The 27,972-nt window shown below is 38.8% G+C and overlaps 1 protein-coding gene and 1 long non-coding RNA gene across 8 annotated transcripts in view; one reads left to right on the top strand and one right to left on the bottom strand.

Annotated features, from left to right (window-relative positions):
• Positions 1–24,977, top strand: part of PWWP2A (PWWP domain containing 2A) — a 37,381-nt gene extending 12,404 nt beyond the window's left edge. For 2 of the 6 annotated variants that reach the window (XM_024115818.3, XM_024115821.3), the window contains one exon: positions 5,565–14,191. In XM_024115818.3, the coding sequence (XP_023971586.1) occupies positions 5,565–7,245 (1,681 nt within the window). In that variant the 3' untranslated portion in view covers positions 7,246–14,191. Of the gene's footprint in view, positions 1–5,564; positions 14,192–16,031; positions 16,152–18,632 lie in introns of those variants that run through there. The other 4 variants (XR_003681085.2, XM_024115819.3, XM_028493403.2 and 1 more) reach the window with 4 other exon arrangements.
• LOC114486787 (uncharacterized) lies at positions 132–27,965 on the bottom strand. Of its 2 annotated transcripts, XR_003681087.2 has the most exons (6): positions 26,357–27,965; positions 26,166–26,253; positions 24,998–25,147; positions 17,012–17,120; positions 14,185–14,754; positions 132–2,146 (listed from the first exon to the last, which is right to left on the bottom strand). It is a non-coding gene; the product is annotated as an uncharacterized lncRNA (long non-coding RNA). The 2 variants fall into 2 exon arrangements; XR_008618149.1 differs by lacking the exon at positions 26,357–27,965 and having other exon boundaries at positions 24,998–26,345.
• Between the last annotated feature and the right edge of the window lie 7 nt (positions 27,966–27,972).

The following is a 27,972-nucleotide window of genomic DNA, read 5'->3' as shown; positions in this document are numbered from 1 at the left end:
TATTCTCCAGTGTAATTACTATTTCCCCTGGACTAATGATTCCTTTACTACCATGGAAATATACTGCTTCTCGTCAAACTTGCCCCTCTTCATTAGGTAGATAGACAATTAAAAACATTTTTTTAAAGCCTGTCATTTTATTTTTATTTATTTATTTATTATATTTATTTATTTATTTTTGGCTACGTTGGGTCTTCATTGCTTGTGCGTGGGCTTTCTCTAGTTGTGGCGAGCTGGGGCCACTCCTCGCTGTGGTGCATGGGCTTCTCATTGCGGTGGCTTCTCTTTGTTGCAGAGCACGGGCTCCAGGCACGTGGGCTTCAGCAGTTGTGGCACACGGGCTCAGCAGCTGTGGCTCGTGGGCTCTAGAGCACAGGCTCAGCAGTTGTGGCACACCGGCCCACTTGCCCCGAGGCCTGTGGGATCTTCCTGGACCAGGGCTCGAACCCGTGTCCCCTGCACTGGCAGGCGGACTCTTAGCCACTGCACCACTAGGGAAGCCCTAAAAACATTTTTAATTGTGGTAAAAAACACATAAAATATACCATTTTAATCATTTTTAAGTGTATATAGTTCAGCAGTGTTAAGTACATTCGCATTGTTGTGAAGCAGATCTCCAGAACTTTTTATCTTGCAAAACTAAAACTATACCCCTTAAACAACTCCTGATTTTTCCCTCCCCCAAGTCCCCGGCGACCATTCTACTTTTTCTTTCTATAAATTTGACTACTTCAGATATCTTATATAAGTGGAATCATACACTATCTTTTTGTGATGGACTTATTTCACTTAGCTTAATGTTTTCAAGGTTCATACATGTTGTAGCATGTGACAGGATTTCTTTTTGAAGGCTGAATAATGTTGCATCGTATGTATGTACCACATTTTGTTTATCCATTCGTCTGTTAAGAGGCATTTGGGCTGTGTCTACCTTTTGGCTATGGTGTGCTACTATGTACATGGGTGTGCAGATATCTCTTTGAGATCCTTTTTTCTCAATTATTTTGGCTATATACCCCGAAGTGGATGTGCTGGCTTGTATTTTTAATTTTTTTGAGGCATAGATATACATTTTATTTTGTAAAATTTTCTATTGCATGTAGCTATTAAACTAATTTCATTTGTCCTGAGATTAAACTCTGCCATAATAACCAATCTTGCAGAGATGCAATGTGAACCAGGATAAGCTTGCTTCAGTTTTCCCTCCTTTATGATTGAACCTGTTGCTAATTTAAGGAGGGAGGTAGTTTCTGAAAACATCTGCTTGAAATGAAATACATCTAGATATTATTTTAAATGAGTTAGTTGCATGTAATTTTTTCCTACTGTAGCTTCTTTAAGAGAAAAGAATTAAGAGAGGGAAAGCTTTCTTTTTGTCTTTCCTTGATATATTTATTGGAGGGAGGTTTGGTCCAGAAAGAACACTGGGGCCTGTCTCAACTAACCCGCCTGAACTTTTTTTCTGAGCATTTGTTTCCCATTTACATTAGCTGAAGATTCTTTTTCACAGTGATTTTTCTCTTGCTTTGACACAAAATAACTAGTAAGCCCCAGTGTTCTCCCTCCTCAGAATTTTGACACTCATTACTCCTAAATTATTAAGATGATAGCTAGTTTTAAAACTTTTTATAGATTCACAGGAATTTGCAAAGATAGTGCAGAGAGGTCTCCTGTATATTTTACCTAGTTTTCCCCAAAAGCTATTTTAAATTAAGCCATGATACCTGAGTTATTTTCCTTTAGAATTTTTGGGTACAAAAAATTGTAAATGGGTAAGGGTTAGAATGAGTCACTAATACATTAATAAATACCCTCATGCTGCACAAAGAAGGGGAGAGGAAGGAGCAGAGATAGTTTGAGTCTTATTACTCAACTCATGGATAGGAAAAGCTCAAGCAAGGGACACTAGTCAGCTTTCCACATCTCCACTGATCATTAAAATCTTCCTCTGCTGAGGTCACTCTTTGGTGAGCATTCATATGGGACATAAATATCTTCACCTTAGAAAAAGCTAAAGCAGACATGCTTGCTAAAAATTTAGATCCTAGGTTCCACCCTAGGAGAGTCTTACCATTCAGTCTTGGGGCAGGGCTTAAGAATCTCCATTTTCAAACACCACCGAGTATTGTGTTGCAGATTTCCCCGACTATATTTGAGAAATTATATTTTAGGGGTTTTAGGAGACCATAATTTTGTTGCTACTTTATATTCTTATTAAGGTAATAGTTTCATAAGTCAGTGGCTTTCAAACTTTTGAGCATAGTTACAAATATATTTTATCTGTAGACCCCTGTATATACATATATACATGAAACAGATTCATTGCAGTTACCTATACTTACACTGTTTTTTAATTTAAATCATAGCTGTGACCCATGAAATTTGATTTCGCAAACAACCTCCCCACACTCAGTTTGAAAACATGGCCATGGTATTAAATGTTGTCCATGGAAGGGTAACATAATGATTACTAAGATGGAGTAGGACACTGATTCCCCTTTTCCTCTTACAATAATTTATCCTTCTGGTCTGTGAGGAAGTTTTATTAGTTGAAAATATTTTTCTATCTAGAGTCTGTCATACAGAGTGAAGTAAGTCAGAAAAACAAATGCCATATGCTAACACATATATATGGAATTTAAAAAAAAAAGGTACTGATGAACCTAGTGGCAAGGCAGGAATAAAGAGGTAGACATAGAGAGTGGACTTGAGGACACAGCGGGGAGGGGGAAGCTGGAGCGAAGTGAGAGTGGCATGGACATATATACACTACCAAATGTAAAATAGCTAGTGGGAAGCAGCCGCATAGCACAGGGAGATCAGCTTGGTGTTTTGTGACCACCTAGAGGAGTGGGATAGGGAGGGTGGGAGACGCAAGAGGGAGGGGATATGGGAACATGTGTATATGTATAGCTGATTCACTTTGTTATACAGCAGAAACTAACACACCATTGTAAAACAATTATACTCCGATAAAGATGTTAGAAAAAATTTAAAAAAAATTTTTTTCCTGCTTTTGCCAATCCACTACCCACAATTACCAGTCTTTTTTTCCCCCCTTTTTCTTTTGGTGCCTGCAGTTTCCATTCATCATTACACAATTAAGTGCCTCCCTATGTTTTTAAAAACATTTAATGCTTGTATTTTATATGCTTAAGAAGGAAAGGCAGGAAGAAGAAAAACCCAGAAGTGAAATTAATGTTCTTATTAAACTCCATGAAGGTAGACGTATCAGATTTCACAGCTTATTTGATATAAACAGCTTTAAAGTAATTGGATCATGCTCACACTGAGATAATGAATTAGAGATATAGAAAGGATCCCAAACTCTGGTAAATTATTAGTTGAAAGTAAGATCCTATTACTTAAATGAAGTTTAGCCAAGAAACATGGCTAACATTTGTTGACCTATTAATCCTCCCCTGAATTCTCTAAGGTAGGAAATAGTGTTACTCCCTTTTACATATGCAAAACTGAATTTAGAGAGGTTTAGTACTGCTTGAGGATACAAAGTTGGTAAAAAACTTTTAAGATGCTCAAGGTTTAGTTATTCCTAATGAAAGGAGGAAATTTGTTCTCTCAGTTATGGAAACAAGTGAAAGTGTAATGGGGCAAAATGATGGCTTCTTATACAAGTTAGAAAATTTTATTGTTAATACAAATAGTGGTCTCACCTCATAAGTTATATTGTTTTATGTAGCTCTAGGTTAAAACACAAGAATAACCTCTGTCTTCCTGTCACCTTGAAAAAGTGGTTGTTGAGCATCTCCATATAAGCTAAGGCCAGATGCTCAAAGTGCCTTGCAGTTAAGTAGTCAGGAAGCAAACACTTGGGTATGAAATACTATGCTAGAATAGAAAGCTACTTACTTATTTATTTATTTTTAATTGAAGTATAGTTGAATTGAAAGCTGTTTTTTGCAGAGTTTGATATAGTGAGGAATGTGTCCTTCCTTTGTGGATTAGCCCAGACCCAAACTTGTCCCACTCTAGGTAAAAAAGGCTTTCCTCTTCCTTTGTGGTTTGTATTTGCTGAAAGTTGTTGGTTCGTGGTAGCCAAGCTTAACAAGACTTCAGGAAAAAAAAACATTTAGGCGTTGGAACCAAATACCCTGGTGTTGGCTCTTCCTATATCCCTGCCCAAGTTTAGGTGTATCTGCAGCCCTAAGAACTTAATCTCAATATTTCTTTCCAACAAAGAATTCTGTACCTTTTTGGGGACATAAGACATTTTAGAGAATCTGAGAACCAAGACTCATTCTCCAGAAAAAGAGAACTGTACAAAACACTTGCATCTAATAATGTCAGGGGTTCTACCTGACTACTTGAAGCCAGTCCTTAGGTTCTAAGCACCTCTGCGTTAGAGGATTGGTGTTAGAATTGTATTGTGTTCAGTACTGTTTGACTCAATGAGTACCTAAAATTAGCATGTTAGCATGTACATGATGAAATCATTTGGTAGTGTGATTTTATTTTTATATGCAGGAATCTGAGTATAGCAAGTTTAGATTTAAGGGTTCTTGATGTTTAGCCCAGGCAGATTAAACCACAGTTATTTCTAAGTCTACATGAGAAACAAGGTTATTTGACCCCTGTTTTATTAGAAACTGATAATTGTAGAGATTTGTGTTCTATACCAGTGCTTTGCAGACTGGGTCTGGACCTGTAAGGGAGTTTTGAAATCCATTTAATGCATCTGACTAGCATCAAAACAAATGAAAATAGACCAGAGTAGAAAAAAATATAATTATGTATCACATAATATAAAGTCAAGTATTTAATGAAACTTTTGCTTAAGTGTGTGTATTTAAGTGCATGCAATGTATACATGCATGAACATTTTATTGGATTGCAATGTGAAAATATTTCTTAATGTATGATGTGATTTTAAAAAGCTAGAAAGCTATAGCTTTATACCTGTCTGCTTTTGAGGTTATTTGAGTATCTGAATGTCTAGTATTTTTGTTTTTTTTTTTTTCTTGGGGGGTGGCCGGGTTGGATGAAGGCCTTAAGAGTTAGGGTAGAATAGTAGAGAAGCAAATGCCTTTGAATCTTTATAGTGTTTAAACAATAAAGTTGAGTTGGGAGTTTACTGATTCAATATTTTGGGGGTACTTAGGGCTGAATTTGTTTTGTGAAGCTTTTGAAAGCCATTATAACCAGAGGAAGATATGTATGTTACAAATTTATAGTTGAATTTACCAGACATGTTGTCTATAGTTGAGCGAACGTTATATCAAATGATATTAACTACTAAGCTATCTGATAGAACATGCTTACTGATTCAAGACCGGAAAGATCTATTTTAAATAACATCAGCTGTTATGGCATTGCTTAGAGCAACTATTGAGTATTTCTTTTTGAGTGTAGACCTAAAATGTAAGTCCCCCCAAAATGGAGGGCTTTGAGACCCGGGGAGGTTGTCTTTAGGTTTTTGGTTTTGTTTTTTAAAGTGAAATAGTTTTCAGGAAAGGTCATATAAATAAACACTAGGTGGTGTTTCAAGAAACTGAATTATAGACACTAACTTAATGGCTTCTTTTCTCCTCTCATTTCTTTCAAAGGTTTGGGCCCCATGGGATCCCTGTGACAGTATTTCCCAAAAGGGAATATAAGGATAAACCTGAAGCCATGCAGCTCCAAAATAATACATTCCAAGAAGGGACAGATGTCAAGCGTGAAGTGAATGGTGCTGTTCCCGAAGACCCTTCTCCTGTCCCGCCTCCTGAGCTGAGCTTGGCCGAAAGCCTGTGGACTTCCAAACCACCACCTCTCTTCCATGAAGGAGCACCTTATCCTCCCCCTTTGTTTATCAGGGACACATATAACCAATCAATACCTCAGCCACCTCCTCGGAAAATTAAGCGACCCAAACGAAAAATGTACAGGGAAGAACCTACTTCAATAATGAATGCTATTAAACTACGACCCAGGCAAGTCTTGTGTGACAAGTGTAAAAACAGTGTCGTTGCTGAAAAAAAAGAAATTAGAAAAGGTAGTAGTGCAAGTGACTCTTCTAAATATGAAGATAAAAAACGGAGAAATGAAAGTGTAACTACTGTGAACAAAAAACTGAAAACTGACCATAAGGTGGATGGGAAAAACCAAAATGAAAGCCAGAAAAGAAGTGCTGTGGTTAAGGTTTCAAATATTGCTCACAGCAGAGGCAGAGTAGTCAAAGTTTCTGCTCAGGCAAATACATCAAAAGCTCAGTTAAGTACTAAAAAAGTGCTCCAGAATAAGAACATGGATCATGCAAAAGCTCGGGAAGTGCTGAAAATTGCCAAAGAAAAGGCACAGAAGAAGCAAAGTGAAACCTCTGCGTCCAAAAATGCACATTCAAAAGTCCATTTCACACGTCGATACCAGAATCCTAGCTCAGGTTCCCTTCCACCCCGGGTTCGTTTAAAACCACAGAGGTACAGGAATGAAGAAAATGACTCTTCTCTGAAGACAGGACTGGAGAAAATGCGGAGTGGCAAGATGGCACCAAAGCCCCAGTCCCGCTGCACCTCTACCCGCTCAGCAGGTGAGGCCCCTTCAGAAAATCAGAGTCCCTCCAAAGGCCCTGAAGAGGCCAGCAGTGAGGTTCAGGACACAACTGAAGTGCTTGTGCCTGGTGAGCAGGATGAACCACAGACACTGGGCAAAAAGGGCAGCAAAAGCAATGTCTCTGTTTACATGACCCTAAATCAAAAGAAATCTGACTCTTCCAGTGCTTCAGTGTGTAGCATTGATAGCACAGATGATTTGAAATCCTCCAACTCTGAGTGTAGTTCTGAAAGCTTTGATTTTCCTCCAGGCTGTATGCATGCACCTTCCACATCCTCTACTTCCTCCTCTTCAAAGGAAGAGAAAAAGCTCAGTAATTCCTTGAAAATGAAAGTCTTTTCCAAAAACGTCTCTAAGTGCGTCACACCAGATGGCAGGACCATATGTGTAGGGGACATTGTTTGGGCCAAGATATATGGCTTCCCCTGGTGGCCAGCCCGTATTCTTACTATAACTGTGAGCCGGAAAGATAACGGCCTTTTAGTCCGACAGGAGGCCCGTATTTCATGGTTCGGGTCTCCAACAACATCTTTCCTGGCTCTTTCGCAACTCTCCCCCTTTTTAGAAAACTTCCAGTCACGCTTTAATAAGAAGAGAAAGGGCCTGTATCGCAAGGCTATCACAGAGGCAGCTAAGGCTGCCAAACAGCTGACCCCTGAAGTGCGGGCTCTGTTGACACAGTTTGAAACGTGAACATGGACAGTAAGGTAGGCAAGAACCTTTGGAAGGCGCCACAGATTTTCTAGTCTAGTTAGGGGTAACTTCTACGAGATAGCTTGGCCAAGTTGGAGAGAGAACTTGCACTCAGTTGGCTGCTTTTTTATACTTAACCTTACAGCCATTTTTAGACTGAGAAGCTTAAACTGAACAAGCAATCAAATTTTGTCTTAAGGAAGTGAGATTTTAGTATTTTTCAGTTTTGAAGTCTAAAACCACCCCAAGGCATAGGAGCCATAGCCTCAACTGAAAATGAATTTTTGCAGGGACTGTTAATTGCCATTTGTACCTAGTACTGTGTGTATGTGTATATGTATATACACACATGTAAATATGTGTGTATGCATAGATACATACATGTATCAAATATAGCCTGTCACTGTGTGACACAGGTTGCATATCTGGGATCATAGTAAAGGGCCGGTGAGCTAGGGGGAATAGGATATTTAATGACTACTTGTTTTTTAATTAATGAACACTTAGCCTTTCTATGTGCATAATGGCACGGGAGTTTGCTACTTAGATGTTTGACAAACTGAGATGCTTGCTGTTGAATTGCACACTGGGGAAATAGCCCAGTATTTGGGATTAAGACTGTCAAGGCTGGCTAGGTCTGAATCATCGCTCTCTCTCTTGTCCAGTGGGGACTTAACAAAAACTTTCAGACTTCTGGTTTGGGAGGTTAGATAGGTTTGTCTTTGGATATGTAAATAGGTGATTGCTAAATTTGGTCAGATTTCTCCTGACTGGCTCTTCCTAAATTCTTAGGATACGTCCTGGTAAATTACACTTTGTGAATTAATTGTCATATATGTAATTGTTGCATTTTGGATGTACCTAGTTTGATAATTTTTAAAAATATTTCCATTTAAGGTATCTGTTTGCAGGTCAGAAAATGAGAAAATGTAATTGTGTAATGCTCTGAAATGTAAAAAAAAACAAGCTGTAAATAAAATCAACTAAATCCAAATTATTTGTGTGTGTTTCTCAAAAAGCTTTGAAAAATTTCAAGATGGTAGAAAATTATTCTTTGTAATAGTGTATAGAGGAGATGAAAAAAATCACTTATTTTCCTATTTGCCCTATCAGGGAGTATATAATCTGAGCATGATAAAATTCAAATAAGTGACTAATCAATATATTCTTAAAATGAGGTTTTGTAGTATAGAGGTCTGATATGCTTCTAGACTTGACCCTCCTCCAGCCAATTTCTCATAAGTGTATGGATTTTAATTATTTTATTTTTAGCTTTAATATTTCATCACATGCTTCTTTTTCTTCTTTTTTTACATTTGTGTAATTAAAATCAATCTCTTTTCTGCTTGATCTTCTGCCTCAGGTATCATTGTTTTTGGGGCTTGTAACTTAGCTCACTGTTTTTCTACATGGTCTATCTGTCCCTAAGATTTGATTTCTTATTTTCCATTTTTAGCTTTGTATTGTGAGTGAAAAATCTGATTGATTGCCTGTGGAGGCAAGTTTGTCCCAAGATTTTTTAAGTTGCTTTCATATTTTAGGCATCCAACTTAGCTTTTAAATGTGATACAATGTCAGTTTGACACTTTTGGAAACTTGGAACTTTTAAAGAGCAACTTTTTGTGGATTTCTAAGTAATGCAGTTTGAAATATCTTAGTTACTGTGGAATTAATTTTGAAAAGATTAATGGAGATTGAAAATCAGTAGTCTTCGGTCAGCTTCCTTAAGGTAATGTACCGATTTCTGCAAAAGCAGTGGAATTTCTTCTGGGGAACTCAGTCAATGCTTTTTGATTATAGTAAACACACAATTTAAAAAAATGTTTCACTTGAACATATTCTTTCCTGCAAACAGAAATAATTATAGTATTTTAAAAATTCTTTGATTATAACAGGTTGAAAGAAGTTCATAGTGTGATTGAGGGGTTTTAAGGAAATATCTTAAAAGATTTTCAGAGTATTTGTTTCAGATTAGTGAATTTGTTCATTCAGATATTTTCGAAAGTTTGAAATCTAAGGTTCAGGAAGATTGAAACCAGGCAAAGCCAAGAGTCACCTAAGTTATGTAATTCTAAGGCTTTGGGTAATGATCCAGGTGAGTTTTATCCTAACATAGAAGTGGTTTTGACAGTGGATACTGCTGATGTAGTTAAGTGCTTGGGCAAATGTGCTCTTGTGGGATAAACTAAATTTGATTTGTTTCAGAAGCCATGGAGGAAAAAGAAGAAAGAAAAAGATAAAATCATGATTGTTGAGTATAAAAGTAACACTTAATTTGATATAGTCCATACCTTTGAAGAAAAGGTTGAAGCATAATGACAAATGTGCATGATCTCTTATTATTATGCCAAATAATCCCTCTGTTTTAAACCAGCAGTCTGGCATATTTCATCTGAAGTTTCAATAGGGAAACAAGTTTGAAAGAATTTCTGTAATCTTTAAGATGTACTGTGTGTTCTAAACACTAAACCAATAGCTGCATACTAGACAGTGTTTTCAAACAAATTTCTTAAGCAGCTAAGATATATTTGTCCAGTATCCACTGTAGATGGAGATAGAGTTGAATTGGGTAATTGTAGCCATTTTTCTCTTATATTTCTCTTTAACAACAACAAAAAAGGAGACACTGAACTCTTTATATGGAGAAAACCAAATGGGTATTTGTTTTCCCCCTTGCGGAAAGAAAACTAGGCTTAGGCCAGATCTCTAGTGGTGTAAGAAAAGTGGTTAGAATAGGATTAGCAAGGGGGAGAAACTAAGGGAAGTAAGAGCTGTGAAAGCTAAAGATTTCTTTATTTCTAGAAATCTTTGGAAATGTAAAGCATCAGAGTGTTTTTCAGTTTTCTAGAATTTATAGACCAGAAAAGGTCTGGTCTGTAAGTTTGGAAGGGACTCTTCATAGATGTGGAACCAGAGACCTGAGATACCAGTGAGACCAAGAAAGTGGAATTCACTAGTCTGAAGCCTATTTACAGGACTAGATGGTGTGTCCCTGCTTGGTTTTCTTGGGGAAAATCTATAAATAGTAATTTTAGATTGGTACTTAGTAGAAAAGACAACAGACAGGAATATAGATATGAAGATGGACTGTAGGCAAAGGATATGGAACTTACTAAAATCAGCTAAATGAGTATCTTCATTAGCGGGTTTGAATTTCTAATTTAAAAATAGAGTTGCACCCCTGTTTGAGTGGTTGTACTTATTACTATTGGTTATGTTGAAGATACACATTTACATTCTTTTATATACATATACATTCTTTAATATAAAATAACTGAATTGAGAATTGGAAATAAGAAACCTATAATTTGGATCTAAAATTAGATTTTTCCTTTTAAGTTGTGAATTTTTCTATAGCTTGTGCTGCACTGGTTCACATTTGGTAGTACTCATAGCAGAGAGGAGATTGGCAAATGTCTAGAAAAGTTGATAATGTTTAAATTCAGGACGATGTTTTGATCTGTATCCAGTGATGGCCTCCAATAGGTAATTTGCCAGAGAGAATTCTGAAGACCCTGTTTCTAAGTTGGGACAAATTTAGTGTTTGCTTTGGAATTGTATTAATATGGTTGCTATTAAACAATTAAAATGCCTGATAGAGGGAATTCAAAAATAGAACAGGAGGCTGGTGCTGTGCCAATAGCCAGGAGAAATAAAACAGCTAAGCTGCCTTAATTACCTTTACCTGGTTCTGACTTAGTTACTAGGCTCTTAATATTCTGTATTTATAGTTTGTGTACATTTACTGTACTCCATTCAACAGAGTGAATAGAAATAAAAAAATGAGCTTCAGTAATTTAAGTGATATAGGTGATCTATATATTTTTAGTTTTCCAGGATATCTTGGTGTTTTTACCATGGATAGTTGATACTGAGATCAGAGGAGAAACAGCTCAACTCTTTTTTTTTATTCTTTTTTTTTTTTATTTTTTTTTTGTTTATTCTTTACTCAAGTAAGAGATATAACCTTTATAGACTCAAACAGGTTTTTTTTTCTGGTTTACTTTCTTTGGGACTTCAGGTGGAAATCATTTTTTCCTTCATATTAGTAGAGCATTGTAATTTGCTGGGGTTTTTTTGGTATTTAAAAAATTATTAAATATACCTAACATACAGTTTACCATTTTTACCATTTTTTAAAGTACAGTTCTGTGGCAGTAAGTACATCCATGTTGTTGTGTAGTCGTCACTACCATCCATCTGTAATTTGTTTTTTCGATAGAAATCTTTTAAGTTTGGATGGTATTGTTCTGGCAGCCTGGCTTCCAGCGTTCCTTCCTAATCAACCTGCAGTCCTGCACGGGGCTAACGGTGCCCCCATTTTTAAGAACTATCACTACCTCTTGGTAAAATTTTTAGGTCAATTAGTATGACTGCATTTACCTATTAAATACTCTTTAAGAGTAGGTTTTAGGTTAAAACCATCGCCTCCTAACGACAAAAACAATTTTGTGAATATGGAAACCATTTAAATGATTTTAGTAATGGAGTTAATTAAATTAGTTTCCGAAACTTTAATTATTTACATACCATCACACTCTTTACCATATTTTCATATGTGTACCGTTTTTCCACTTTTTATGTCAGTACTACCAATGGAAAACAAATATGCCTTGACATGTAGATAATTCTATTAAAATTCTAAGATCATCTTGTACACTACACTTTGGTAGGAAATACTGAATTTTTATATCATGCCTTAAAATCCATCTTGGATAGAATCAAATTTTAATGTAATTAATCTCTGAAATCTCTAATTGCCAAACTTGAATTTTTTCTTATAGATTCCTATGTTAGCATAAATTAAAGATTGGTTGTGGGGATATGTAAAGGAAATGAAGAAAACAGACTCAAAAGTTACCAGGATTTATCGTAATAGTGAATTTCTGAGTCAAATTCTCATTTTCAACTGAATAAATTACATGGCTGTAGTATATGGTCTAAGCTGTGGGCCTTCCTCCGTTAGACACTTTGGTTTGTAAAACAATTTCATAAAACTTTAACGTTGAAAACTGGCCAGTTCTAAAATTACTTGTCTTAAAAGTTGGTTTAAAAGTGCATGAAATATTTCTTCTTTAAATTCCTGATATTTGTAAGATCTCGTTAAAAATAAGTTGAAAACACAGCCATTATTTAAATATGGAATTTTCCTTGTATCATAAGAATGTGACAGTTAACCTTTTGTTGCCTTAGAAGTCTTAGTGCCAGAAACCTCCTTATAATTTTTTCTATCCAGTGGGTATCTAGAAGGAATACCAGACACCCCATAGCCAAAGTGTTAAGGCTGTGTTATAATCACACTTTTTCCTTTTCATGTAAACTAAAAAACTTGTAATTATAACACATATCAAGTTTTAGCAAGAGCTTGCTTTTTGTTTTTTAAATATTTAAGATAATTTTGTAACCCTCAGTATCCCTCACTTAGTTCTCTGCAGCACAAAGATTCACTTAAAATTAAAAGCTACTGAAAAGTCCTGGAAGGAGTACATTTTTCCCCCCAGGTAAAGTATAATAGGTTTTTTTTGGCTTGCCTGGGGAGACTTTTTTTTTTTTTTAAATAGAACTGTGAGAGGATCATCCTGTTCAGTGTAAATGATAGAAATAGATACTTATGAGAATGTAACTTGCCAGTGATGCAGGTGAGTTGGAGTGTCCGTTAACATTTTTGCACTAATAGTGCTCGGTATCAGTCTTTTTATTGAGCAAAGGATCATTTTTTTGTGTGTGTGTGTGGTACGGGGGCCTCTCACTGTTGTGGCCTCTCCCTTTGCGGAGCACAGGCTCCGGACGCGCAGGCTCAGCCGCCATGGCTCACGGGCCTAGCCGCTCCGCGGCATGTGGGATCTTCCCGGACCGGGGCACGAACCCGTGTCCCCTGCATCGGCAGGCGGATTCTCAACCACTGCGCCACCAGGGAAGACCCTAGGATCATTTTTTTTTTTCCACTTTTCAGGCACATGGTTCAAAGTACAGGCTCTTGAGCCAGATTTCCTAGGCAAAGCCTGACTTGGATCTACCACTTACAAGCTGTGTGATCCCAGGCAGGTTACCTCAGTGTCATGATCTGTGAGATGGGGGAGAGAAATAGTACCTCTTCAAAAGGTAATTGTGAGAATTTAAATGTTTAAAGCAGTAAAGTGCCTGGCACAAGACTTACATAAATACTTGCTGTCATTACCACAACTAGCGCTTTCTGTATGTGGCATAGAAATTTCATTCTGGTAGCTTTTGATAGTATCTTTCTTCAACATACACGCAGTATAAATTTAAAAAATGTTACAGCGATGTTAGTCTTATCTGAAAATTCCAGTAATCATAGTATGATCATCCACAGAGATCTAGAAGTAGGCATGGTCTGACTAGTCCCAACAGGCATTTGTGGAGGGCACCTGGGTTGGAGGTCATGGGGAACATGGTGAGGGGAGAAGTCCACTGACATTTCAACTCTTGAATGAGGAAAAGGAATTATGATTCAGACACTTACGTACTAATGATCAGTAACCATCTCAGAAGCCCAGCACACCCCAGATCCTTTCAAAGGCATGAGAAGTATCTGAGCTGGTGGGGCTCAGTGGAGTAGAGGTCCTCTTCCTCAGAGGAGGACTTTCCAAAGGTATTAGAACCACAGAGCTGTACTTGTCAGCTTTTAAGTAGTGTATTTTTGTACAGATACTGTGTTTTCCTGGAACCCTGATGTTTTATTATTTTAATATCTTGCCAATGGTGAAAAAGTGGACATTAATTTGAACATCCCCTTTTATTGCCACTGGTATGATTAAGTAGATTGTTTCCCATTTCTAGGAGGGAAATACCTCACATTCCAAGGCCTTGATCTGTGTGCGTCGTGGCCATATTTTCCAGAGGGTAGTCATTTCTACCCATGGCTCATGTTTGAGATGCTGTTGATTACAAACCTATTTTGTAGTGATTCCCCCTTACCGTTTAGTTTTTATCAGGGAATCCGGCTGGGAGTAGCACATCTTGGTGTTTGTCCTGGTATGCTGGGAAGAACTATGTGCAGTTTGTCTAAAACCCTAACGAAATAACTGGTTAGAAAAATAGCATTAGGGCTGGAAAACCAGAATGTCTATTGTAAAATGAGGCACTATGTATTCTTTTCCTGGTTGTTTATGTTGCATCACTCTACATTGTATTAAGAGAAAATTTATAGAGTGTTCAGGAAGATAGTAATCTTAATTCTTTAGTTTTTAAATCTGGGCTTTGCTCTAAGAGTGTGACCTCTACTTCCTTCTTTCATGCACTCTACAAAGGAGACTGAAAGTTCTTACCATGTTCCAATTTGCCCCTTTATATCTCTGCTGCCTCCCAGGAGTAGTTCCCATTGTTGAATGTAAGCTTTCTCTTAAAGGACAAAACAAGTAATTTCCAATGAAATCACTGCCTTTCATGAGGGTCTCCTTCCATTTACTGCCTCACTGCTGGGGCTTCCTGGCACTTCCTCATGGATCCTGCAAGTGTGGTCAGTTTCCAAAGAAAAACCTTGAGACCCTAAAAAGCATTGAGGGGATACTCATCTTAAACATTAGCACAGAAGACTCACGGGCCAGGGTCTGTGGACTGGGGTCTTGCATGTTACTATTTTACACGGCATTTCTGGGCACTGGAGGGGTAAATGCACAGGAATAAGATCATTCTTTGATTTGACTCTCCTCTTGCCTAGAATTGAAAAGGATATTCTTTAGAATGATTGTTGAAACCTAAGTTTTACCCATGGAGGGAGAGGTTCAAAAGATAAATTGTGCGTTCATATTCGTTTTTCTTGTGTGACTGCTGTTGGGTTGTAGCTAATAGTATATTTAAGTTTTCCCATGAACAAAAGGGTAAATAACCTCATTATTAAACCACATTTAAGAAAATTGTTCTCCTCTGAGTTAAAATTCAGAAGTAATCATGTTTCTTTATAGACCAGGTGTATAAAGTTTCTCCTTTTCAGTGTCAGAAAAGCCTTTTTTTTTTTTTTTTAAGGTTTTGATTATATGCTACTCCTTCTGGTTCAGCATTAAAAAAATATTACAGGGACTGGACATTATCTAAATCAGTGATCCCAGAGTTGCCTACACTGATATGATGGATGAGTTTTTTCTTATTTATACTGTACTTAAAGTAGGGAAAATAAGGAAACAAGCAAATAGGTTAATAAAAAATAAGGCTTAAAATAGTAATCCTTCATTTGCTTAGTATTTGAAGTCTGTTCTGAAAGCCTAAGAGAAAGCTTACCTTGTCAAACTTATTTCAAGTAGGTGTTACCTCACTAAGTTCAGCTGCTGAATAGTATGCACAGGTGCCACTGGCATTAAGGAGAAAGGGATTCAGGCAGTTTTGGTGATTCTTCAAAACGGTGTCTCTGAGCTCATTAATGATATGATACAGATAGGGATGACAACTTTGGCCCTTATTGAATACTAAGAAGGTCAGGATTACTCCATCACCAGGCTAGTGTTAGGCTAGTAAAAATTTTTTGTCAGGAGCATTAAATTGTGAGTTAGCATTGGAGGGCAACATCTTCATGAGCCTTAAGGCATTTTGCAGCTCAACTGACTTGGGCTGGAGAGTGCCCTCTGCTGGACAAGACTGGTGTGTACACACCTCAAGTCTTTTCCTTTAGTACCAGAGCTTCACATTGTGTGAAGCCAGCAAGTTATCTAGAATAAATTCATTATAAAAATTCACCTGAATTTTGGTCTTATTTTTAAATTTTTTTTGGTAAAATGGATGAAAAAAACTCAAATGCTCTATTTTTGTTAACTTGGTTTTTTCTACCATAGGTCTCAACAAATGGCAGCTATTACATCAGACAGTGACGAGTCCTGCTGCTCCCTTACAGTGTCTGACAGACCACTGTGGATTCAGACTGGGAGCATTGAAGTTAACAGTGAAACGGGCAGGTCTGTCTGTGTTAAGCCCTGCCACAAAGTGAAGAGGGCATCATGTCATCACTTACCATTCCCAAAGTAGATTAGGCTAGACGTAAAAGAATGCACTAGTTCTTTTTCCTTTGTTTTCACTGACCTTGGTAGCTGGGTGTACCTCATGTTGGTGATAGTTTTCATGAGTGAAAATAGCTTTCAGTCAATATTACCTGCTGTGTTTAAAAAAAAAAAAAAGGTAGAGCCGGCCTCCTGAGAGCTTCCATAAATCCAGAGGAATTTCTCGTAGGGTGGCAGAAGTTGGGTGTCAGATTGCAGAATTATGTCAAGTAGCAACTGAGTCTCCATGGAAAGTCAACTAATGGATTTCTTTATCTTTTCACTATCTGTCTTTCTTTGTCACTTTTATATTCATTACTTTAACTTCTCAGATAGTCATTACTTAATATATAAGAATATATATATCCGTATATGAACATATATATATTCTTAATTAAATCAACCTCAAAACCATTGTCATTTACGTAAGTCAAAACTTAGAGGGTGGCAAAAGATAATGATGAGGTGTAGTTGTAGTCTATTTAAGTACATTTATTAAATCTCCTTAGATAATGCTCAAAATCCTTATTTGGGGCTCTTACACGGCAGGAAGGGTTTAGGGATTTTTGTTGTGCTGCTTTTTGAACTTAGGATCTTTTCTTTGCTGTCTTGAATTAAGGCTATTTAACTCTGGTGTTTGAAGCTAGTGAAGAGCTGTAATTGGACTGTATCATTGTGTATGAGCTATAATTTGTAAACTGGGTCAGAATGGCACATTTTGGATCAGAGATTAAGGCTGGGGTATTTTGGACTCTTAGCTGTATAGGGGTTGTAGTTACCTGGTGACCCCTTGAGGGAACAGCATTTTCAATTTTCTGCACCTCCCACAGGAGTAGTAGTAAGATCTGCTTCAATCCTTGGCTTTCCTGCCCACTGGAATAGGCCTCACTAAGGTTGAAGCCAAATATTGAGAGTCATTAAGCAGAAGGAAATGGAGTTGTACATGGAACTGGCTGTTTACCTTTTCTTCTCTTTCAGTTTATAAAATGGGGATATTTACTTGCAAATTTTCATATGAGTCTAAATTTATTAGTATTATGATCATATTAGTATATCTTATTTTTAGAAAATAAAAACTTTTCTTAGCTCAATGTCAAATTTAAAACCATGTTAATGATTCTGTTGCTTTAGTTAAGCAGGGACTGCTGTTGTTTTGATGTGTGCAGTATTTATGGCTAGAAGCAATTTTTCATTGCTTGAGAAGAAATGTGATAGAATGCCCTGTGAAATTTATTCTATAGGCCTTGATCCAATAAGTGAATGAAATATGGCAGCACTGGGAAGTTAACATAAGATCAAGAGTTCTATCAAAGAATGAGAAATACATCTACTTTGAAGTGTTTCATAGTCAAATATTGGGAAGGATGGGGGTGGTTTTTCTTTTTTCCTTTTTGCATTTTTGTTTTGTCTGTTATTCCACTGAGGATACCATATCTTTGGTTTAAAAATACATTTGACCAAAAGTAATCATTATTCTTTCCACGGATCACTTCTTTTGGAATTCAAACTCTTATTGGTATTTAGGCTCCCAGGTTTGAGAGGCATAACCAGGGATTGTAGAGCGTTTCAATGGGATTCTACTACTTCTTGATATCAAAGGGAGGTCGGTAATGTTGGGCATTCTGGTCATGCTGCTTAGCAGTAATTTCTATAAGCCTTGCCCTTGATAAATGTTCTGCTCAGAGTCTGGCTTTTTGTTGGAGGTATGGTGCAGAGTGTCTCTGCTGATAACTTGGTTTGCTGTTGTAACAAGGGACACTGGTCAGTGGAACCAGTGTACCTAAGTTCTCTTCTAGTAGCAAAATGGTGCTCTTGATGCCTTCTGATGTGCTGTGTGTCTACCTCTGGGGAGGCACCCTCCACCCACCTCTGTTGTGCTCTTGCACGTATGTAGACAGTGTCATCTGCAGCTGATTTTTCCAGTCTGGTTTTGTATATAAATTTGCTTCTTAAGCCTGTGCTAGAGGAAGGCTGCTGGTGTTTCACAGTCCACAGCGGCGAAGCTGACTTGCAAACTTATATTGTGACTTACTTACTTGTGAAATGGCAGCATAAAGAACAAAGCTAAAATTCCCTTTATTAGGCAAATATTCATAAATAAGTATTTAAAAAAATACACTCAAGTACAGATTGGCTACGTGAAGGTGCAAACCATTTTATTTGTGTTGGAATTTGGCCAGATATACTTCAGAAAGAACATGAATGCTTCTGCTGGTTTACAGTGGCAGTAAGTTATTTTCTCAAAAAACCTAACACTGGTCAGGTTTAACTGATTTAAAGTAAAAAATCAGGTGTGATCCCACAGTCTATATAGGGCTTAATTTAAACAAGGACATCATTTTTCTCATATAATTACTTGTGCTTAACTACATTTTCTTCCTTTTCTTTACTATATTTCAGCACAAAGACATTAGCAGGCTGCTGGTTTCATGGACCTGTACCACAATGACAGAGAACACCAGAGCATCAGGACTGAATGAAATTGGAGACTCCTCAGATTTTTAAAGCTGCACTAAGAAGTAAATATGCAGGCAGTGGTTAAAACCAACAGTCTATAAAGGGGCACTTGCAAATTGTGCTATATTAAACCGAAGAAAAGGTATTAGGGGAATATTTTATAAAAAAAACTATTGCAATAAATTATGCATGAGATGAGGAGAAAAGTGATGTGAAATACGCAAAGAACTCTCTTGAATTTTATGTGTGAAGAATCACTGACAGTACCTTCTTTTGAACATGAAGTTCTTCTCAGTACAGTTTGGACACGCCTGAAAGGCATGAGATGACAGAAATGCTGAATTATTTTTCATAGTAAAACTTTGTGCTTTCTCCAAGGTTTATGTTAATCAGCTCAGATATGAACAAAGGTATTTCTGAAATGGCTCTTCTAATGAAACAGCAATAGTCACAAATGCCGAGGCCAATGTTTCCTTCAGGATGCCAGTGGAAACAGAAAAGATTATCTAACACATCCTACTAAAAGGATGGCGAAGTGTCCCCAGCCCACTAAGAAAATTTGGATCTTTAGTTAAAGCAGGACTATATTATCTTAAATATATATTTGCTTGTTAGAACATATTAAGATGTATTTATTTGCCACCAGTATTTAATATTTTGTGCACATTTTCATAACTACATTCTTGTCTTTCAAACTCTGACTCAAAGTGGATCAGGCTAGTGTTGATCTTGGAGTGAAAATGTACTCTAAGAGCCAGTTCTTAATTCTGCTGAGCTGGAAAGGCTTTTACTATTCTCCCTATCCTTAATGATTTCTGAACTAGTTCAGAAAAGGTGATAATATCTGAATTTTGATGTTGACCTCTCTCCACAGAGAGCCTCTCTTTCTAAGTGCAAGAAATCCTCACAGGTGTCAGATGGGACTTGACCCTGAGGAACAAGCAGCAGGAACAGACGCATAAAGATGGTGAACTTTTTCATGCATCAGTATGAATTCTTATTAATGGAGACTGTAATGTTCTTCTCGTCTATGAAAAATACATATTATAAAAAACCTTAATTTTTCTTTTTTAATGAATGGAGAAAACATTAATGACAAAACCAGATGGACCTGTTAGTACTACATTTTTAAGGCATTTTATATTTGATGGTGCCATACTTTTAATAATAAACCTGAAGTTTTTTAGTGGCAATACTGATTTATTTTTTAAACCAGAAAGATAATCCATATTGACTACTTAATACAAAAAAAGGAAAAAAATAGAAAATTCATTTGAAGCAACATAACTTGAGCATTTGGCTCAAGTGTTCAGGCTTTGCATAATCTTACAGTATAGGTTTGGAATTACTTATTAACCCCACACTTAAGATTAACAAAAAGTTCTGGGTGAGTTTTAGAATATTTACTATACCTGACTAGGATTTGTTTTACAACTCAAGAAAAGGTAGGCAGTCTTGCTTCTAGCGAGTTAATGCAAATCCTAATTACACTGTAAGTAACTAAAAGTCTAGATTGCATTCTAAAATTGTCTTTACGGAAAATCATTAATCATGAAGTCATTATACATTTGATCAAGTCTGAAAAAGTCAGCTCAGGAACTGTAGCAGCAGGGCGTTCTAAAGATGATGCCACTTCAGTGGCGCCCTGCTCTCTGGCCCCAGAGCTTAGGCTCGGGTCCCTCTGTTCTTTCAGATCTGTAACCCAGCAGTACCTTTCAGGCTCACTTCAAGAACCAGATAACTCCCAGGTCATAGCAGATTTTGTGTAATCAAAAATTCTAATTGCAGACTGACGGAAATGACCAAGAAGTAATATAAAGGCAAAAGAACTGGGAGAGATCAGGTTTTAAGTATCTAAATATTTTTTAAGACAATTCTCAGTGGTGTTTGTTGTTATACACCAGATTTTCATTTTTTTAAAAATGAAACTTGGTGGTATTTAAAATCTAGACATACCATGTTGCTTATTTCACTTTCACTGCTTTAGTTGCTTAATATTTAAGCTTTGCTTCATGCTTCCTGTGTCTGTATTTCAAATCTTCCCAAGCCTATTTCATTTTGTAGACTTGAATGACAGAAATTGTTTCTCATCTAAACTATGCTGAGACCTAAATGTTAAAGAATGTTGTGTAACATTTATCCAATAAAGTCTTGATTTTTTAAAAATTTAGTTATTTAAAAACTATTCATTTACTTTTTAGGAGTTAGTTAGGTTTTAAAGGTTATTTTTAAAATTGTTAAAATTTAACCACTTGTCCTTGAGGGAGCTGTTTTAACTAGCACTGCTTCCTTAGGAGAACAACCTGTAGTTTTTAATCACTGGGAGATTCAGTGGGATGTCTTTATGACCAAGGATAGAGGAAAGGAGAGTAGTTTAATTAGGAACCTGTGCACCAACATTACCGTTTTCTTTTCTGATGGAAACGACTAACCCATCATTCAGAGTTGGATGTAATTAAACATCTACTGCTGGGCTTGTCCTAATTTTAATTAGCCTTGCCCTTATGGGTAAATGGTTGCTTCTTTAAAAGCCTAGTACATCCAAAGTTAGGTCAAACGTTTGACCAGAAACACTCAGTTGTTGTCAGGAAAAATTAGCCTCTTGATACCTACCAGACAGTTGAGATTTTTTAGGGCTGACCCAGAAACTTCAGTCAGTGCACGTTTTTGGGTTTTTTTTCTTTCCCCGTTTGGGTAAAGCAATCCTTTAGAAAGCTGCCTGTTATTCCAGAGTATCATGGAGTCTTTAATCGCAAACATTCTCCCATTTCAGTTTATCTAAATGAGTGTCAGAAGGAGGCCACTGGAATCTGGCTCCGTTAATATCTTTTTTCCCCTCACGTTTCCCACAAATGAAAATGGAACGAGAGAACCAGGGAAGGGAAACAAGTCATGTGCATATTATCTGGGAAGGCCTTAGAAGGGACCCCCCTGCAATACCATTCCTAATCGTCTTGTATACATGCCAGTATATTTATAGATACAACTCCTACAAGATAGAGGGAATGAGTAACAAGCCACAGATGGCAACTTCGGGTGCTGTCTTCAGATAACAGCATAATTTAGATCCATGCCCTCAAATCACGTTAAGGCTGTATCAATCAGTGTCTCCCTGCACACGCTGGGTGTGTCACTGCACGTAAAAGTTAGCCGTTTTCTTGCTTTTACACCTGACAGCTCGTCTCTACTCTTTCAAGTAAGGAGTCTTCCCTCAGAGCTTTGAATAGAGCACACTATGTGTTTTTTAAGCATACTTTCTTCTAGTGATGAGCATCCTGCCAAATCTTTGCTTACTCACAAAGAAATTTCATGGCCTAACTCCTTTGCTTTGATATCAAGAAGGCGATGACCCTGGGATGAAAGAGAATACAACTAAGGCATCCTGTGCCCGAGGAAGAAAGAGCTGGCCAAACCGAATGCTAGGTCACTGACCTGGAGAGTTAGTACCTCTAACGTTAGCCCTTTCTTCATTCCTCCTGAAGCCCATTTGTAGAAGCAACTTTCTAACATAAAGGAGGGAAAGAGAGTGGGTGATATTAAGATGACGCTTTTATTTGAATAACCTGCTTTATTTAGTCTAAGGTGGAGACATGGACTCTAATCTTGGTTCTCTCAGTTACCTTACCAACAGAAGAATCACTCAGTGGCCACACTGGCCAAAATGGGGTATGGAAAATAAGTGTCTCACTCGACTAGCTCTTTAGTTACTACTCAGCCAAGGCCAAAAACATGGGCAACATCAGGGAACCTTCTTCCCTGAGTGAAATATTCTATAATCTTATGTTTCTGAACTCTGTCTGCGCTCAGTGCCTGACTCCTTTGGACACGGAGCAGACCGCTCAAACCTGTGATCTAAAGGAGGTGAATGAATTCCGAAATGGGAAGTGCCCTGAGGTAAAGGGGAGCCTGATGTGTCACTGCCCTAGGAAGGCAGAGCCGGGGGCTTCAGTGAGACACAAAGCAACTTTACAGAAGATGGTGACGGGGGTGATTCACATGTTTAAACGCACCTCGCTTTAACACCTGTAGAAAGGGAGCGGCTGGAGAAGCGCAAGCTGAAGCTATAACTCCTGGTCTGATGCCAACCAGCCAGTGGCAGAATCCAGTCAGTGTCACATAGCTCTAGGAAATTATCAGACCTTTTCTCCCAGTTAACTTCCTGAGGCAAAGTTGCAGACAGCGTATTCTCTTTTGGGGCAGTCAAACCGTCCCTACAAAACAGTCTAGTGTACTTGAGAACAAGTACCATGGCGTCCACCAAAGCCTATATCCTTTGAAATTTATCAATAAACACTTCCCATCTCACTCCATTCCCTTGCTTCCCCATCCCTGGCCTCCTTCTGTCTTCAGTTTGCATGACGACTTTCACGTTGGTGGATTTCTGACCTACTGAGTTTGGGGAGTTGGAGGGCACCTGTGTGCTTGGCAGCACAAGGCAGCTGCCTGGTGTGAGTCGGTGGGGTGTCTGATACAGACATCAGCCTGGCAAAGCACCACACCAAGAACAATGAGGTTCCACTATCTGCAGATCTAGCTCCTCACGTTTGGAACTAAGGGCTTCCTAAAGGAGCCTCTGGGTTGACTCCCTTCACGTGTCATGATGCCTGATGGCTGAGGAGTCCCAGTGCCTGATAGGAGTTGCCATCTGGGTAGGCTGTATTTTTCAGCAAGCCGGAACTAGCAGCTGGGACTGAATCACGGCCAGATTATTAGCTGTGGGCTTCCTTGGCAGTGGGGCAGCAGGCTCTGGCATGCTTTAGCTAAGGGGAAAATGTGAGCTTCCAAAGTTTCCCCTTGAGTGAAAGGAAACGGTGTAGGGAGTCATATTTCTAGTCTGGCTGAATTAACTTCTGTGTGATGGAGCTTATTCCTAGCTTATTGCCCTCAGAGGGTTGAGAAATTAGAAGAAAATGGAATATTTTTATCATAGAATATTTCAAACTTTTGTAAAGGTAGAGTACAACAAACCCCATATGCCCATCCCTCCCTTCAACAATTACCAACTCAGCCAGGAAGATTGAAATTTTTGATACTTTGAAACATGAGGACATCCTCAATAGTTTTCATAAGCTGATCTTACCATTAGTTTCTTTGATTGCCCTTTGAAGGGTCTTAAGCAGTCACTCTGATGCTCTATCGTTTATTTTAGCCCCACCTCTTAGACTGGCTGGTAGCAAGCAGTCCATTTCTCATTTTCAGCAGTATTAATGGACTTGGTCTAGTGTGGGCTCAAGGCCGCTCTCCAGACAACAGAAAGTGACTGGAAACCTCCCTTCTCTGCGTAGCTGTGCACCTCCCTGAAGGAACAGAATTTCCAGCCGCTTCTGGAAGTATGCGGTGGAATGTCCACATACTTCCTTTTTTAAGGGAAATCCAGGTGATGGAAGGACTAAGCTTGTTACTGCTGAAGTGCAGAGGGGGCAGGCTGAAAAGGATCAGAAACACCTCACTGAAATTGCTTCCAGGAGATTTTACGAGGGTGTGGGGTGTGTATCGAGTACACAGTATACACCCACAGGAGTAGAAGAGGAAGAGTACAGCGTCTTAAGGAATAATGGAGGGATGAGGCAGGGAGGTGAAAAGCAGGGTCAAAAGCGGAAGTGATCAGAGAGCAACACCGACAGAACAGTGGGCTGGTGGCGACCGGTGGGCTGCAGGCTCAGTCGCACCAAGGAGACTGAGCTTGGGCAGCCGCAGGCTTTCCCTTCACACAGCGGGAACGCACAGAGAGCCGAGAGGGAAAGGGCAGGCGCTTAATTAAGCTGCTCATTTCTCCTGTCCTGTGCCATGTCTCAGATTTGCACTCTGGTTTGGAGGGTTACTGGGCCCTTCCCTTTCAAGATCTTTCTCAAGAAGATTAAAGCTGCCATTAACTTGCACGGCTGTTCCCATCCTCCTTGGTGTCCTATCACACACAGCCTTCCCTTTTGACATTCCAAATTTTGTTGTAAAAGACAGAATTTGCAGGTCTGCTTAGCTCTTGGGAACAGACAGACAACCTTCCAAATACTCCTTCCAATCAGGTTCACATTGAACAGCCGCTGCCGGCTCCCCATTCCACGGCAGTCCAATCAGACCAGAACACGTCTCCGTAAAAGTCCCTGTGCCTGGTCTTCCTAAAGCAGTCTGGATTCTAGCTTGACAGCTGTGTGAGATGTAACTCAGCGACAGGCTTGGAAACCACCACAGAGACCTGAGGAGCACCAGAAATAATCACCAGGCCCGGCAACATCTCCCAGAGCAGTTCCCTACCTTCAACTACACAAAGTGTTGTAGGACTCAACAAACATTCACGCCTTTGACTGTACCTGAGTAACTCTGGAGGTCCAGTGTGTGAAGTCTTGCCAGTTTACTGAAGCTCACATGCGGGCCCCGGGCTGCAATGTTCAGGTCATTAGCTAGCGGGCTTGGCCACTCCCAGCCTCCACATCTCGGCATGGTGTCAACATTCTCTAGGCCTATAAGCACAACAACTCAATAAGAGATGGCGTTCGGGGTGGGGGTGGGGGGACAAGGAGCTAAAGGGCAGGGGAACGAGAAACCAGCTGCAGTGCTCGTGTGGAAAGTCAGGGTTCTTAGAAAAAGAGGTTGGATTTTAAGACTTGGATTCAACCATACTTCCATGATGTGTGGAAAATGAACTAATCCACAGTACACTCTGCACAGAAAAACTACCATTCAAGTGTGAATTTGTTGTAGTGACAGTGCCATTTCCTGGGCAAGCCTTCTGCAGAGGCTCCCAAGAATGAAAAAGCTGCTCATGTGAGAACTGGGAGATGGTGTGGAAATGTATACGGAGAACACAAGATGACCTGGGAGAAGGAGGGGAGCCTGAAACTAGAGGAAAAGTTGGGGATTTCTGAAAGTCTCAAGACAAATCCTTGTAAATATACAAGATGCAGAAATGAAAATTTAAAAACCAGGAGGCAGGGCTTCCCTGGTGGCGCAGTGATTAAGAATCCGCCTGCCAGTGCAGCGGATACGGGTTCAAGCCCTGGTCCGGGAAGATCCCACATGCCACGGAGCAACTAAGCCCGTGTGCCACAACTACTGAGCCTGCACTCTAGAGCCCGTGCTCCGCAACAAGCCACCACAGTGAAGAGTAGCGCCCGCTCGCCACAACTAGAGAAAGCCCGTGCAGCAACGAAGACCCAACGCAACCAAAAATAAAAAAAACAAAAACAAAAAAACGGGAGGCATATGTTTACAGGCCAGGTTGAATGATCACCATCTGAGGACATTCTACGTGGCTGCACAAGATGCGCTCGACCAGCTTAAAGGGACTCTTTACGAATGTCTTTTTAAGGGTCAAAAAAACAGGTACTAAATAAAGGCCACAGAATCTAGAGACGTTTGGGTAGAATGGTTGTTCACTTTGAGACCACTTCTTGTGGAACATCCTTTAATACCAGTTTACTAAATTTCTAGTAAAGCAGTGGCTGCTGGTGCTATTAAGAATATAAATACGGCCCTTACCTTCCGGAAGCTCTTGGTCTATTCATGGAGGCAGATAGGGAATAGATCATAGTATTTTTAAACATGTGTTTGAGCCTTCAAGGAAATTCTAGAAGAAGATCCAAAATTATTTTGATCCATTGCAATGTCACTGGCATAAGTACATATATGATGTCACAGTGTGATTACCTTAAAAGTAAATTCTGGTATACCTTTTTTTATTGTGAGGGGAGGAAGGCATCACAGAATTTTAAATCGTACATCTTAGCAACAGGCCACCTTCCTCCCTCGTACGTACACTCTTCCTACTTTTCAACTCTTTCAGGATTTTTCTGTAGGTTTGAACAAACATTTTCAAAAGGTTTGAATCTATCTTTTCTTCCAGATTTTGGAAGCAGAAAAGTAACAGTGATAGATAAACTCCTTGGCTTAAGCAAACTCACACCTCCTTAGGTTTCCTTCCTTTCCTTTCCAGGTATATTACTTGGCCCAATCACTAGAAGCACTTAATATTGGCCTTGTTTGGCCTCCTTTAAGATTTCAGCGAGGAAGGGAAGAGGAGGAAGGATGCCTAAGAAGCAAAACCTCTACCCCCTGCAGCAATGGTATTGTCTTAAGAAAGGCTGTTTCTAGGCAAACAGGTTTATTTCCTATTCCTTGGAGACTCAGATAGCCTTCAGGAATCTCAGCCCTGACCTTTGCTTAGTCTCAGCAACTGAGCTCAAAAGTCATAATCTGACAAAGTGGTTTTGGAGGTGGTCCAAGGCTCCCCAGGGGTTCCTGAGACCCTTTCATAAGAGGTTATTTGCATCATTCTGTCACAAGTACACAAGTATGCAGAATTTTCCAGGCTACATGACATGTCATATCGTGACAAAGTGAGTACATAAGCAGATGTGAGAATCCTAAATTCTATCAAGCCACACATTAAAGAGATTTGCAAAAATGTAAAACGATGTCTCTCCGTACTAAAATGTGATTTTTAGATTTTTTCTAAAATACTTGTTTTAACATAAAATGTATTTTGTTGTTTTTAAAGGAATTAATATTTAAGAAATTTGTTTTAATTTCGAATACGGCAAATATGAAGAGATGTAATCCACATAAACCAAAGTGCTCTTTAAATTGTTTTGAGTGTGGAGGGGTCCTGAGATCAAGAGGTCTGAGAAGGGCTGCTCCTGCTGGAGCAGCAGTGCACAGCACCGGCTGCACAGGATGCACTCATCACCACTGGGTGGGCCACACGGCTTTCAGCTAAGCTTTCTGTACAACTTGCACGATTTCTCACACACATCCTTCGGGAAAAGTCAGATGCCGGGTTTATCATAAAGATAGCAAAGCAAAATTAAAAACCACATTCTCCTTCTCCTTTTCCCCTTATAAAGTGTATGAGGAATTCCATTTCAATATGGGAGAAAGGCTTCGTAAATCACAAAGTGTGGATACAGCATATGATTCCACTGCCTACCAACACACGCTGAGGGGCTTTGAGGAACAGAGCAAAAGAACAGCACAATTCTCAACACTGGGAGCATGCCTACTGCATGTTGCTTACAGAATTATACGTGTACTTCATTTCTAAGATGAAACCTGCATGACACTGCCCTTGACACTCAAACCATAACAACTGAAAGCTTTTCACCAGCACTGATGACTAGAAAAAAAAAAAAAAAATCTACCTTTGAAACTTCTGGGTTCATGGAATCTAAAAGAATATGGTTTTGTTCTGGGATTCACATACCACCATTCCTGAATGAAGCTATTTTAAGTTGAAATTACTAAGATTGATACTTGGTCAAAAACACTGATTTCATAATTATCTGCACAA

The sequence above is a fragment of the Physeter macrocephalus genome, chromosome 8 (genome assembly GCF_002837175.3).
Source record: "Physeter macrocephalus isolate SW-GA chromosome 8, ASM283717v5, whole genome shotgun sequence".
Taxonomy (NCBI): Eukaryota; Metazoa; Chordata; class Mammalia; order Artiodactyla; family Physeteridae; genus Physeter; species Physeter macrocephalus.
The sequence above is the reverse complement of the archived record's forward strand: the minus strand, read 5'-3'. Positions and strand labels throughout refer to the sequence as shown.